This window comes from Calonectris borealis, chromosome 25, assembly GCF_964195595.1.
Source record: "Calonectris borealis chromosome 25, bCalBor7.hap1.2, whole genome shotgun sequence".
NCBI lineage: Eukaryota > Metazoa > Chordata > Aves > Procellariiformes > Procellariidae > Calonectris > Calonectris borealis.
The window spans coordinates 3,757,515-3,771,890 of NC_134336.1; the positions used below are offsets into that span (position 1 = coordinate 3,757,515).

Genomic DNA, 14,376 nt, shown 5'->3' on the forward strand with positions numbered 1-14,376 from the left:
GACCCGTGCTCCTCAGGCCCCTCTCCCCGTCCCTCCCTCCAGCCCCGCCGGGAGCAGGGCGGCTGCGGGCCGCAAGCGGGGGCTCTGCCCGTCCACCCCCCCCCACCCGGGCCGGGCCGGGGAGGCGGCGCCGGGGGCTGGGCTGGGCGGCCCCGCGGGAAACCACCTGCGGCGGCCGGGCTGCAGCCGGCCCCGGCCCCGGCGCCGCCCGGGCCTGGCTGCGGAGGGAGCGGGACGGCGGGGGCCGAGCCGGCGGCAGCCCCGGCCCCGGCGGGGAGCGGGGGGAACGGCCGCCCGCCCCCTCTGCGGGAAAGCGGGGCCCGGGCTGAGCTCCTGAAGCCGGCAGCATCCCCCGTGAGTAGCCGCGGCAGCGGGGCGGGTAGAAGCTTGCGGAGGCTGGATATGCGCGTATGTATTTTGAACTGGTACAAATTTAGCTTTTCTGCTGTAATTCAGTTACGTTCTGCTGGCAGTGCAATGGCTGTAAACAGTCGTTTCGGTGGGGTTACTCCGGGTCTCTGACTGTAAACGCGTCTGCACGCAGCAAAGTTCTTTATCGGTGACTCTAAACCAGAAAGAAACGCAGAGCAGATGTCATCGTACGGTTTTCTGCTAAACTGCTGCTTTAGCAGTTGTTTCGTTAATTAGAAACCTTTAAGGTACGGGGACTGGAACTGATCTGGCGCGTCGCTTCCCCCCCGGGAGAAGTTTGCGTGTCTGCGTGGGAGATTATTCCCTCGCTAGCAGCGTCCTTTCATCCCTGTGGACATGCTGATCCCTTCTCCTGCCTTGTTCAACCCCAGCACCACAAATAATGTTTTGTTGGTGATTTTTTTTTGTTTTGTTTGGTTTTTTTTTTTTTTTTTTTTTTTTTTTTTTTTAAAATCTGCTGAGCAGCGTGCTAGCAAGGGCTGGCAGGCTAATATTTAACATGAAAAGAACTAGAAAGCTGGGCGCATTGTGTTACAGTTCGCTGAGTGTCTCCAGCACAGAACAAAACTATACGGCTTTCATTATTTGGGAACATGCTGAAGTTGCTGACAGATTTGAACTGCGATTTCGGGTTTTTCATGGTAATTAATGTACTTAATGCCCCAGGAAGTCCTTGCTAAAGGAAGCGTAGTATTTTATAAACAAATTTCACTAATGTGATACATTGTGCTGGGTGGAGCGTTTGGGCAGGAGGGTTTGATTTAGTGATTAGAAACCAGAAGACAAAGGCAGTGCGGTAATCGATGACTTCATGGCCCCGTAAGAATTATTGTCTTGCTGTGTGGACAGGTAACTGGGCTGTGGATGCCAGGTTTAGACACCCAGGGCTTGCCAAGAGCTTTGAACGGTTCTGATGGGGGGTCCGTGTTTGTCTACACAGTGTTCTTGGAAGAGGGGAATGTGCCTCAACGATTCAACAAGTTTGCATATGCAGTGCTTGAAGAAATCTTGCGACTGCCTTCGTCCTGCTGTTTGTGAAGTGAAAGGAGTTGCATTGCTATATTGCATACAGAATTCTCTGTATATTTTTTCATACAGAAAAAACTGAAGGATATGAAATTTGAAGAGGTTCTTGTAAGAGTATTGAGCTTTGCATTTTTCTGGTAGATGAACAGCTTCAGTTGCAGAAGATCCACTCCAGTAGCTGGGGAGCGCATTGTACCACACGTGTGAGCTGCAGGCAGAGGACAACAGTCCTAAAACTCCAATCCACCACTGGCAGTAGATTCAGCTCCTCTGCTGGCAGTAATTCATGAAGGTTTCCAGTCCAGCCCTGCTCCTATCTGTCTGCTGCTGCTGCAAGCGTGACTTTTATTAGTTACACTAAATTCTTCTTCTTACTTACGGTAATAAACAACGAATCAGTCAGGATTTAGTGCACAAAGGAGCTGGAGAAGCCCGCGAGTGATGTGCCGAGCGCCTACAGTGGGCTCAGATCAGCACCTCTCTGCTCACGGGCTAAATGCATCAATGCTGAACACCCTGCGGGGCGCTGGCATCTGCCAGGGTGATACCTCATCTGCTGGGATCTCATGCCCTTGTGCCAGGCTGGGATCAGCATCCCTGAAGAGCGGCTGTGTTAGGAGGGGGTTGGGGGCCGGCGAGTTAGCCTTGACCTGGCCTATTGTTGGGCATATGGGAGAGGAAGAAAAATGTGGCGGGGATGAGTGTGCTGCTTTTGTTGAGAGTCACGGAGATCAGGGGATGCACCAAAGCCTATGGTGTTTGTTAAGCCTCTTGCAGGGAGAGATGATACGAGGCGTGAATGGAGATCACAGAGGAGGAAAGCAAGAAAAAAAAAAAGCTGCTGGGATGTCTGAGTCATCCAGTTTCCCACTGACATACACAGCTTAATGTTTTCACAGCCACCACCATGGAGCAACAAAGTTATAACCTAATTCCAGGGGCCCTGGTCCTTCCTCACCGTCAGCTGCTCGGGGGCAGCTACCAGTTGGGGATCCCCCTGCCCCGCTACGAGGTGGATGGTGCGGTTGCTTCAAGTGCCAGGCTGGGCGAGGGGGCAGAGGAAAGGGGCTCTGCCTTTATCACATCCCCCCATTTGGATGGAGACAGCCCCCTGGACCAAACACACATCTAGGTTCATCCCACCTAACATCTAACCGCTCAACTGCGCGCTTGCAAAGAAGGTGATTTTTGGTGGGATTTGGCAGTGCTCAGGCTGAGGAGGGTGAAACGAGCCCTTGGATCGTCGCAGCAGCACTGGGGGACTGGGGCTGCCCATCATCTGCCGTGCCGATCCAAAAGCGCCGCAGCCTCGCGTGCTGCACAGCTGTTTCGTGCTTCTGCTCGGAGCAGAATAGAAACCCAAATAATTACTTGGAAGGACAAAGTTTCCTATTTACTTACAAGTTTGTAATGGAAGCCTCAAAAGTCTTGACCTAGCGAATGTATTTGTCTTTAGAAAAGAAGAACGAACACCCGTCTGCCAGCACACAGGAGCCGTGTTGATTCACGTGCTACGGTTTGTGCCGATAAATGCAGAGAGCCGTTCTCTGACGTGAAAGGAGCTCAGGGTGTGAACGCATTCCAGCCGGCGGTGGGTCACAGTGCGAGCCACCGTGTTTGCTCTGTCCCATGGGAATCTCGGTGTAAGTAAATCCCGAAGTAGCTGTTCCCATCTCTCTGGCTCCGCTGGACATAGCGAGGGGTGCCCGAGGGCACATCTGGGATTGCCTTCCTCCCTGGATTTGTTCCTGGCATCTCCGTGCCATTGGGTAAGTGACTTGCCCGCAGGCAATGGAGGGTTCGGAGAACAGAAGGGACTGGCCAGGGAGGTGTGCGATGGTATGGGAACTGGGAGAAGTGGTTTTCCAGCCTGGGATCCCAGTCCTGGTTTGGGGAAATCATTCACAAATGATACTGGACTCCAGCCGCGGTTGGGTTTGGCTGGGAAGGAAGGTAAAGGATATGCTATAGATTTCAACGCATTTGACTTGTGTGTCTGCTTTTTTTGATTGTTATTGTCCTTAAGAGTCTTCATTTGCTCCAGGTAACTCCTTTTTCCTTCTCTTGTCGCAAGTGGCTGAGGTATTTTAGCAGCTCTTTGTCCCGTGAGACAAGTTCCCATATGGCTTGGCAAAGCACAAGATGTTTCTACTGGGTTTCCCCTCTTCCCTTTGGGCTGGGCTCTTCACGAGAGGTCACTGATACCTGGGGGAGCCGAGGTTGTGTGTATACCATACGGTTATACGAACATATTTCGGTGTCTCTAAAAACCTCCTTCTTGTTCTTCATTGTCAGAACCACCACGGGAAGCTGCTTTGCTGCACGCACGTAACTCGGCCAACCCTTTACAGGGAAGGGATGCAAACTGGCCAGACAAGATATAAAAACTCCCTGAACTCTGGCTAACTTTGGAATTGGATCTGATTCCAGATCCGCATGCCACAGCAGGAGCCCAGATCTGCCCTGTGCTACTGATGTTAATTAATTTCACGCTGTTCTCCAGCTGGATACGATGCTTTGACATTGTTTTTGTGGTTTCTATCGGTCCTGTCCCAGTAACACGAAACGGGCCATCGAGTTCCTCTCCTCTGAGTTGCCCGTGAGAACCGGGCCGAGGTGTGACGTCTGTCCTGCAGCGCTTTGCAGCGGCAAGCCGCTGCCTGGCTCGGCATCCACAGGGCACCGTGCAGCTTGTTCCCGGGATTTCCAAGCCCGTCCTCGCCCCGCTCCGGCTCCTCTCCCCTGCCATTTGCTCTTCGTCTCTGGGTTCTCCAGATTCCTGGTTGATGTGTAAGGGCCTCCTGAGTGTTCCTGTTCTGCCTGGTCACACTGTCAACAAGTGCCAAGCCTGGCTACAGACACCGAGTGGTGACACGGGTCTTGATGTCTGGACCATGTCCTCGGCTCGGTGGAGACTTCTGCTTGTAGGACGGCAGAGCTGCAATATCTATCTTTTGTGACACAAGTTTTGACGAGCAAAGGGAAATGTTTTGTCTCCCAGAGCAGTTCAGCTGGCCGGAGTGGTGATGTTTCGAAGGTCCAAGACCACACCGAGACGTGAGTTTATCCAGCTCTGGACTAGCAGGGAAATGCTCCTCTGTTTTCCGTTGCTGGTTCCTCTTTTTCTTCCCCGAGCAAAATTTGCCTTGTCTCTTCTGAGGAGCTCGGGAGCTCTAGGGAGCATGCAGAAAACCCACCTTGCGCTGCAGAGCAGGAACGCAGATTCAGACCAATTCAGTCTGGGTTAGAGCCCAGAAGTCAGGGGGTTGGTCTGGGAGTGGTGGGACGTTTTCTTTCTCTAAGTGACTGTAGTTACATACTGCATTTAAAGTTTATTGAAAACTTTGGCCCTAAATGAAACCAATCCCTTCCTGGATTCCTTTTCCAAATCACAGTTCCTTGGTTTTTGTTCAGGTTTTTGCTTTCTTCCTTTCTCATTAGGAACTATTTGGGATCTTCCATTTAATACTGGACTTTCAGACAGATGCCTGTTTCTGACCTTTAAATAAAAGGGTTAATGCTGCAATTCCCACGCTCAGAGTTTCAGCCCTAATCCCCTCTCTCCTGCTTTGGAGCATTTATGGGTTGTGCCCGGAGTAAAGCAGATGCCCTGATGGAAAATCCAGGTGAGAGAGGATTTCTACAACAGTGTAATCTCCTGAACTGCTCCAGCCTTTCAGTAAACGGCAGATCCAGCAAGGTAGACAGCCTGGTGATCACTTCTGCAAAACCACTGCTGAATCTGCAATGTTGGTTTTTTTAAACTCTCTTCTCTAGGAATCTGAAAAGCTGTAGGGAGTTTTCCAAAGATACTGCTGAAGAGCTGCAATGAGTCCCGCAGTAAGAGGGCCTTTTCTAGAGCATTACACGCACAAAGCAGGGTTGATTTTCCCCTGGAAGAACAGCAGCAGACCGTCCTCAGGGGCAAGCTGCTTTTTTGTGGTTTATTTGTCCAGATCCACTGAATTTGCCACCAACATGCACTTTGCTGGGACTTCTTTGAACAGCAGAGACAAATTGTTGGGTAGTGCGATTTGAGGGATGCGTGACTCGATGCCACCGACTGCTGCCAGACTCTAACCGCGGGTTCAGCTCAGATTAATTTTCTTGCTTTCCATTTGAGTGCACACGTTGATGGTTTCTAAAATTTGTCACCTTGAGTCTCGTTCACCCTCCCCCACGAGTCATTCCTGCCTTGAGATTCATACAAGTGCCCGGAGGTATTTTTCTTCTTTCGGAATAATTTTTTTCTGGGTAATATTTAACTGCTAATTACACATCCTTCCCTCCTGCGCCCCCCACCTGAGTGCTCCCAGGAGCACGCACGGTGCGTGGGACCTTATCGGTGTGGAGTGGGCAGAGCCACCTTCCTGCAAGCGAAGCGTCGTGTTTGGGGAGCCCAGCTGGGCTTTGGGCTCCGGTGATGCTTTCTACCTGCTGCAAGAGTCGTTGCTTTTTAAGTGCGTGAGCGCGGGTGGATTTTCTTCGCCCATTGCTGTGGTGAGTCTTGTAATCCACCAGACCGCATTTTTCATTCCCAAATCAGAGGTTAATTATGCTGCCAGGCACTGCTGGGCGCTGCCGCTCAGAAATACGGTGCTGCTAATATCTCTGTGCACGGAAGGGGCTTCCAGCTCCTGCTGAGTCCAGATGAGCTGGGAATCAGCCCCAGGCTTTGTTCTGTACTATGAATTGGCTGTCCCTCGTGTCCCTCGTGTTGATTTTCCTGGCTGAATTGTGTGCATGTGAGCTGCCTCTAGCACATCAGCAGCATTTCTGGGATGCAGTGGTATATCTATCCCCATTTGCTGTAAAATGTAATACAGAAGTTCATCCGATCCCTCCCAGAAAGCGTGGGACGTGCTGCACAGGGGATGCAGCCCAGATTTCCAGATGTGCAGCCGTACTGGCAGAGCTACGGAATCTGTGATGACTGAAATGGAGGATGCCCAGGTACCAAGGGGTGGAAAACCCTCAATATCTGCTCGGACAAAGCCTTCTGGTGGAAGAGCGTATCTGAGGAAAAAAATGACGCGTGGTCTTGACACGGTGCAGAGAACTGTGAGCTAGCTCCGGCCCCGAAGGAGGTTCAAATCACTCGTGTGTCGTGCTGCACTGTTAGAAAAGGCTTTCCTGAGTGCGGGGGCAAAACAAGAGACATTACTGACACTGCCTGAGCCTTGGGGACCCCCTCATGAACCTGAAATGGGTGTGCTCGGTCTGCGCGTTATTTTGCTTTAAGTCTTGAGACGAGGTTCCGTGTTGTTGGAAAGGAAGGAATCCTTTCTCCAAAAAAAAGACCAAGCAAGTTTTCGCACCTTTCCCTCTTCGTTATAATAAGGTGGGTCCCGTGAGACTTCTTATTTGCCAGCTCTTGATTACACCACTCGTAGTTGGTTAATTTAGCATCTCGTGTGTGTACAGTCATAAGTTAAAAATGTAGAATAAGAGCCTTCTAATAATAATTAAAAAAAGCTGCCAACAAAAGAAAACCTCTAGCATTCCTTTCAGGAATAAGCTGCAAAATTGCTCCCAGGTCTCTCTTGATACCTGATATATCATCTGTGCGTTGCGTGTAAATGGCAGTTTTGTTTTAAAATGTTATTCCATTTCCTCTTAAATGGATCACTTCAGATCTAAATAATGAAGTAACTCCATCTTCTGCAAATGCAACCATTGGACCAAATGATTTATTGTAAATGTCTTTTAGAGAGCCGTACCATAGAATCACAGCACATTAAACGGGCCATTTTCTTTTGGATGATGTATTAGTTTAAAATTTAGCATTTCTAAATGCTAAATGGATGGAGGGGGTTTTATGCATCCCGACTTCCGCGGGTCTGCCTGGAAACTTAGACAAGTGGTAAAGCGTGCCTGGGTCCAGGAGGGGACATCCCAGACAAGCGGCCAGAGCTAGTGGGGAGCTCTGGGTGACACACACGACGCTCGTCAGTGAAAGAGGGCGAGTTAGTGGGTGTTCAAAAAATAAAAAATTCAACAACAGGCATCTGAGCTCAGCCTGACAGACCCCACTGAAGGGTTTTGTAACCGGACTGGAGGTTACATTGGAGCAGCGCAAGCTTTGAGCTGCAGGAACTTCAGCAGGGCGGTTGGTGGCACGGTGGGGTTTTTCCATTTGAAGTTCAAATCCTGGTTCTGATAAATATTTCACAAGTGTCTAAGCCAGTCTTCTAATCCGAGTGTGCCTTAGATCCTGGCCTGTAACCAGTGGGAAAATACCTCTGGCTTGTTTTGCTTCCAAACCCTGGCTTGTCTGCATAGACAGCCCTTCCCTGAAGACCTTCCCTGAGTGTTTTTACGATGCGGATGCACTTTGCTGAACGTGGTGGAGTTCCTGCAGTTCCCATGAATAAATTCATTCAGACAAAGGGAGAGGAGAAATGTGTGTGGCCCAGCATTTTAAGGCAAAAAATAAGAATTGGGAAATCTGCAGTTCACGGTCCGGTTTAGACGTTGCTCCTGGGCAAGTCAACGACAAAGTCTTTCTGGTTCATATTTCCAGGCACAGCTTTCGAAACAAGGGCATTCCTTTCTGGGGACCTGCCTTCACTTCCTCAGTTCTTGCCATCTGTGGGTTTTTAGCCCCTCTCAAGATGCAAGTCACGCAGGTAGAATTACTGTGGTTTTTTTTCTTGGTGCTGCTACTGCACAGTAGAGTTGCCCGCAGTTTGTGTAACTTTGTTTTGGCAAGGAAATGAAATGCTTTTAATATGTGTTTTAACGACAACTAAACCTGGAGAGCTCATGCCAGAGCCTGAGACAAATGCTTACATAAAGGTGCTGGTCTGACATCAGGACACGTACCGATACACAGGCTCCATACAGAGCGGGGTTGTTTGCCTGCGGCCACGTTCATGCCTTAACTCCCGCTAGCCGGTTTCAACTTGGGTTTTTTTTTTCCTCCTTCCTCCCTCTTTAGAGCCTCGCAAGGTAAATTCAGGCACATTCAGGTCTCACTGAAGCACACTGTGTTTTTATTACTTTCTGAAATTACAGTTTGCCTTAACCGCCCGGCGATGTTCCCGGTTCTCATGGCTCACGATGCTGCTGGAAGGTGAGCTGTTTGGATCGAAGATGGATGGTTTGCCAGTTTACGGGGAGCTGAAGCTGAGTTTGTGACTCTTAAATGGAAGCTGAGTTTGTGACTCTTAAATATAAGCCGAGTTCCTTTCCGCACTGTGCCATGAATGCTCAATTGATTCCTCCGCTGCTGGAAAACAGCAGGGAACAATGAAACGCGCAGGTTCAAAGCACTCGGTGTTCACCGTGATCAGACAAGGTGAACCTCGATGCAAAGACAGGGAAGGTCAGGCTGCTCGGGTGGAGGCAGGAGCGGAGCTGAAACACCCATCCGCTTCCTCTGGGGATTGCTCGCAAGCCAGGTCCTCGCTCTTGAGCCCCGTTACTTTTAGGATGGGAGAAAAACTCCGGACTTACTTAGAAGGATTAATTTCTCCCTTGGATGGGAGTGAGTTTGCTGCTTAGGTTGATGTGTGAGCTGAGCTGAGCCCAAATGGCTTGAGCTGAGCCCAGATGGCTTGAGCTGAGCCCAAATGGCTTGAGCGGAGCCTCAAACAGACGTGCCTTAGCACAAAGCTCCTTCGGAGCGGTGGGAGGGTGGATGTGGACGGCAGCCGACTCCTCAGCCTCTTTGTTCGCAGGATAAAGGATGGTGATGGGTCTGTGGTGTGGAATTCTTGCAGGAGAGAATGAATCTGAGATGCGATCGACTGTCAGGACATCTACTGCTCATGTGGTAGGAAGTCTTATTTAATAGGATCTGACTGCCGCTTGGGCTTCTTCGATGGCATCTTGGCGTTTTAATGCTTTATACCTCAGATAACTTGCCTCTCCTCACACAGCTCCAGCACCCTGGTACTGTTCATGTACGTTCAGCTCTCAGTGGCCTTTCGATCGTGTAAGATGGTTCTCACATGGCACTGCGCATTTACACATCTGCAAGAGGAAGAGAAGAGCCCAAATTCCAGTCTATTTCTAAATATTCTAGAGAATATTCCCTTTCCTAGCAGCTGTCATGGCCGGTATACTGAGAAAGAAAACCAGAAATCAAGCAAACCAGTGCTGGGTTTTGTTGTCCCATCCCTTAATGGTTTTTGTGATTTAAGACCCTGCCCTGTTGACATTTTTGGGAAGGGAATCAAGTCTCAGAGCAGCAGAGCTCTGAGCAGTGCTCTACCTTAGACCTGGATAAGTCAGGAGGGAAAAATCACCTGGTTTTCAGCCTGTGTTTGGCCACAATGTAAGATGAAAATGCTACCTGTGCAGCAGTGCAGTTGAAAGGATGAATGAATTCTCTAATCGAGCTTCTGGGTCAAAACTAGTATCTATTACTGCTGGAGAAACAATAGCTGATTTTGTGTCTCGTTTAAAGCCTGCAACACAGCTTGATGCACAGACCACCTTTTTCTGGGTGGGAAAGCGCTGAATTTGTGTGTCTTCCTACCCAGCACCTGCCTTCCCTGGCAGGGACCTGGCTCTCCTGGAAAAACTTGAACAAACCCCTCTGTTCCCCGTCACCCCCCTCCGGTAATTGCCGAGTGCTGCAGGAGCCGCTTGACAGATGAGCTCTGATCCCCCCCTCGCTGTAAATGAGCACGGCCATTCAGCTTGAAATTCGACGGGGTCGGGGGAGGCAGGATGGCTGTATCAATGGGGGCATTGCTACCCCGTGCCAAAACAACCCATACGCTGTATCTGCAAAGGTGTTTTAAATGGAAACGTGCCCAAAGCTTAACTTTATGGAAACATTTCCAGCTCCATAATATGGGGATGCAAAAATAACCAGCAGTGTGTGCCCCCACCCCCAATCTCGAGAACTACGGGTGAATTAGTGGCTCTCGAAACCCCAGGCAGGTGTGTGTGCACAGGGGGAAGTGCTTGCCGTGTGTCATAAAGAAAGAATGTCCTGTGATTGCTGTATCAAAGTCCATTTCTTCTCCCCTGCTATAGAGCTTTTATGGAGCACTCTTGATTTTCCAGATGTTTTTCAAAACCGAGTAGGATCCAGCCTGCAATACCCCGAAACCAGTAGGTTCCCATGGATTTCGCTGGACTTTGCTGGGTCCTTGAGTCTCGCAGCAGAGGCTTGGTCAGGCGTAACCCTGCTGATTCATAGGTGAGGAATGGAGCCGAGACTTGCTGTAGGTAAAACAGCAGAACTAAGGACTGGTACCTCCCACCCTGGCCTGAGACGCAGACCTTGGACCTCTTTACTTGCTATACAATGGAGAAAAACAAAGATTTGATGCATTTTTCAAATTGCATCTTAGATTGTTACACCCTGTTGGATAAATTCATCCTTTCTGTAAACAGGCGGTTTTACTGACAATAAAAATTCTTTAGTTATAGGTGACTCATGCACAAATAGCTCACCATTACCAAGGTGGTTTGAACCAGATGGAAGTTAGTAAGTATGAATATTACATGGCTTAATAGCGAAATATTCAGCTGCCTTTATTTGGGATTTTTATTTTAGTAGCCAGAGGAGGAGAAAAACGCTTCTGTAAATCTGGAATTTGTGCTCTCCTAGTCAGGAGCAACAAGGTAGAAGTTGGACATGGCTTTTTCTGAATTGTGTCCATAGTCAGAATACTTGCTCAGCTTTCCCCAGCCTGCGGTGTGACGGAGAGTCTCTTCAGCCTCTGCTTGCCAATGGTTCAACCTTCATCAGCGTGGTTTCAAATGGATGGGTGGGGAGACAGACGGGACAGCGCTGCTACCCGAGCTTCGGTGCTTCTCACAGGTTCCTCCAAGGCGTGTGTAAATCCTTTCGCTGTGCTATACAATAAGGCTGGGCAACCTCTAAACTCAGAAGATTTCTTTCAGCGTGGAAAGGTCTACGACTACAATTGATGATCATGTCGCTGAATTAACTTGGCCTTGGCTAAACAAAGGAATCATTCAGTCAGAGGAGGATGACCCAGTTACAGACTGGAGACAGAGTTATTTTTGTTTTTTAAATTAAAAGAAAAAAACCCAAACCTTTTTAACTTAAGGGGCTCGAAGTATTTGATGACTTGACCTTGCAGTTCTGATCCTTCATACCCAGGCAGACGTTCACCGTTTCCCTTCCCGCTGGTTACTGATCTCCCTCGTTCCCCGTATATGCTCCCAAGTACCCATCGTGTGTTGACGCCGGTACCGACCTCCCCGCCCCGAAACAACACCCTGCCTGTCGAGAGCAATCAGAGCTGTGTCCTCCTTGCCTCCCAAACCTGTACCCTGCCACTACATGGTTTTATCTGATGGATGCTACTTTGCAGAAACCTTCAGGAAAGCCTCAACAAGGAGGAAGGGAAGGGAGCCACCTTTCACATTTGCACTTCTCTTTATTACTGACTGATTTCTATCCACTCAGTAGTTTTCTGGCTATTCTATAGCCTGTGCTCTGTAAAATCAAGGCTACTAAGAACATGCCACAGGTCCGCAATATCCTAATGGAGTATAACAGAGTAGAGCAGAGTCCTGGCTGGTGTGTGTACTGGGCAGCATCTGAAACGGGAAAATCAATTCCCGTATCAGGTGTTGCAGAATAATTTAATTTTCGATGGATAGTTTGAGGGAATTAGCTCTCTGAAGCTGGGAGCTGAAATGGTTTCAGAGGTCTGTTTGAAGTGGTATTCACACCCTTCTCAGACTGAACAAGTCTTTTAACGGCTAAGGTTACTACTCACATTTAGAAAACATTTGGAAAATGCTTTTAAAATCAGTAAACATACAGGCTGCTCTTTCTAGATCTAGAATTTTATCCTACCAAAATGCCGGAGCAGGCATATTTTCAGCTATCCGCTTGCAGGCTTGTCCCCTTCCAGTAATAGACCTGAAATGACACTGGCATGAGGGAGGTGCTGGTCCGAACTCACCTCAACTTTCTGTCACAGTCACACCGCAATATTTTTTTTTTTCTGTCATGGGATAGCCGTTGTTTGTCATGAACTTTTGGAGCATCAAGTTAGGGGGTTAAATGTTTTTTCTTCTCCATGTTAGAGGAATGAAGCTACTTTAAATTCTCTTCTATAAAGGAGTTTTTAAACCTTTCTGTGCTGACTTTTTCTCCTTCCTTAAAGACATATTACTCTTCACACTTATTTGCTCAGTGATCTGAATCTCAGCCTGAAATCATAAACTAAAATCCTAAAGCATTTAAAATATATATTTATCCAAAACTTGTATAACAGCAATAAAATATAGGTAACAATGCATTATTGTGTTTATATCTTATCTTATCCTATTAATATCAGCAGCGTATATTGTAAGGCAAATTGCTCAAGACTAGATTGTAGCAAAATTTCCATTGACTTCAGCAGGGTCAGATTTTCACCACTAAGAAAATATTAAGAACCCCAGTTCAGTGAGCCTGCACTTAGTGAGCTCTGAATCTTTAATGGCTTGTTGCCTAATTATCAGTGAATCGTGCTGTCAAATTTTGGTTAATATTTTATGAACTCACTCTTCCTTTTTTCTTCTGTAGCCAAATCAAGATGACGACAGCCGCACCGCTGATCAATAATACTCAGTTCTCAGTAAATGTGACCACAAAGTCTCAAGAACAAAGTCTCTATCAAAGTAAGAAAAATAGTGGGGTGATGCTTTTTTTTTTTTTTTAAATGGACCTTGAACTTAGCAAATGTCAAACAGTACGATGACAACTTTGTAAATAAGACATTTTTCCTTTCCGCTTCCCTGCTAGGTTCTGGAGCAATAGTCGCTGCCATCGTTGTAGGAGTGATTATTATTTTTACAGTGGTTCTGCTCATATTGAAAACATATAACAGGTATGTGGCCAAGTTCTGTACTTCACTAAGGCGAGACAAGATGAACCAAAATCACTGTTAGGTGTGCTCTCATCTAACAGACCATTTCAGTATTTGTTGCTGAAACCTTCCAGGAGAATCCAAACTATAATGTGCTTGACTTAAGCGTCCTCAATCTCACCGTCAGCATTCTGTGATTGAGTTGCTAGGAAGCAGAAAGAGGTTCTTGATGGAGGACGCTTGATGGAAGCTTTTTTTAGGGATTCCTGTTGACATAGGAAAGGTCTGCAGTGTGCATCAAGGCTGCTGCCAGAGAGGAGCTCGATTTCTCACTTTTCAGGGCATTGGGTTAGGCTTACCTGCTCTAGAAGCACTGAGTTGCCGCTCACTATCTTTGGGATGAAATCCTGGCTTGTATTGACTTTTGAGGAGCTGTTTGATGTAACCTGTTTCCATGGGAACCTTCCCATGGGAGAGACCACAACACGTGCCAGCTCTGGTGACAATTTTATCTTCACCTTTACAGACGCATGAGAGTGAAGCGGGAGCTGGAACCCAAAACCACCAAAACAGCAATGCCACCTGCTCTGGGGCAGAACAGCAACAGCATGTCGCAGCACCCTACGGTGACTTTCATACCTGTGGACATCCACATGCAGAACAGGTAACTGGGAACGCTCGTCCTCCAAGAGAAGAGAGATGGAATTCTTATTTATGTGGACCTGGGACTCCTCAGCAAAGCGATGCTGCGTTTGGAATAGCAATGAGCTGTTATTTTGTCTATAGATATAATTAATCCTGCTTTCTCTCTTTGGGAGGAAAAATAAAAGCTCTGGACACTTTTCATATGACTGAAATCAACTGGTGGAGGCATACAAATCATCAGAAACGCAGAGAGCCTTCTTACAGAGCTCTGAGTATGGAGAAACCGAATAAACCAAGCCCACTCGTTGGAAGAAAAGATTCACACTCGCATTTTGTGGAGCTTTTGCTTACTTGGAGAGTTTGAGCTTTTTCTGTTTGGCAATGATTGATGATAAACAGGAAGAAAAGTTTGGACATGCAAGCTACAGCTCAGGCTGAACCTGGGTTTGTTATGATTTATGTGAAACAGGTTTGTAGT

At 48.0% G+C, this 14,376-nt stretch overlaps 1 protein-coding gene across 2 annotated transcripts; it reads left to right on the plus strand.

The window, feature by feature from the left end:
• The first annotated feature begins 217 nt into the window (after window positions 1-217).
• On the plus strand, window positions 218-14,097 carry NCMAP (non-compact myelin associated protein). Of its 2 annotated transcripts, XM_075173429.1 has the most exons (4): window positions 218-354; window positions 12,971-13,065; window positions 13,190-13,274; window positions 13,780-14,097. In XM_075173429.1, exons 2-4 carry the CDS (start codon window positions 12,981-12,983, stop codon window positions 13,919-13,921), a joined length of 312 nt encoding a protein of 103 aa, XP_075029530.1. In that variant the 5' UTR covers window positions 218-354; window positions 12,971-12,980; the 3' UTR covers window positions 13,922-14,097. The 2 variants fall into 2 exon arrangements, with proteins under 2 accessions (XP_075029530.1, XP_075029531.1); XM_075173430.1 differs by lacking the exon at window positions 218-354 and having other exon boundaries at window positions 12,879-13,065.
• Window positions 14,098-14,376: the final 279 nt, after the last annotated feature.

Bases quoted from the DNA above. Each gene is read 5' to 3' on its own strand.
- NCMAP (XM_075173429.1), top strand. From the start codon at position 12,981: ATGACGACAGCCGCACCGCTGATCAATAATACTCAGTTCTCAGTAAAT. The intron at 13,066-13,189 runs GTAAGAAAAATA...CTTCCCTGCTAG, and splicing joins AGAACAAAGTCTCTATCAAA to GTTCTGGAGCAATAGTCGCT. The intron at 13,275-13,779 runs GTATGTGGCCAA...TCACCTTTACAG, and splicing joins ATATTGAAAACATATAACAG to ACGCATGAGAGTGAAGCGGG.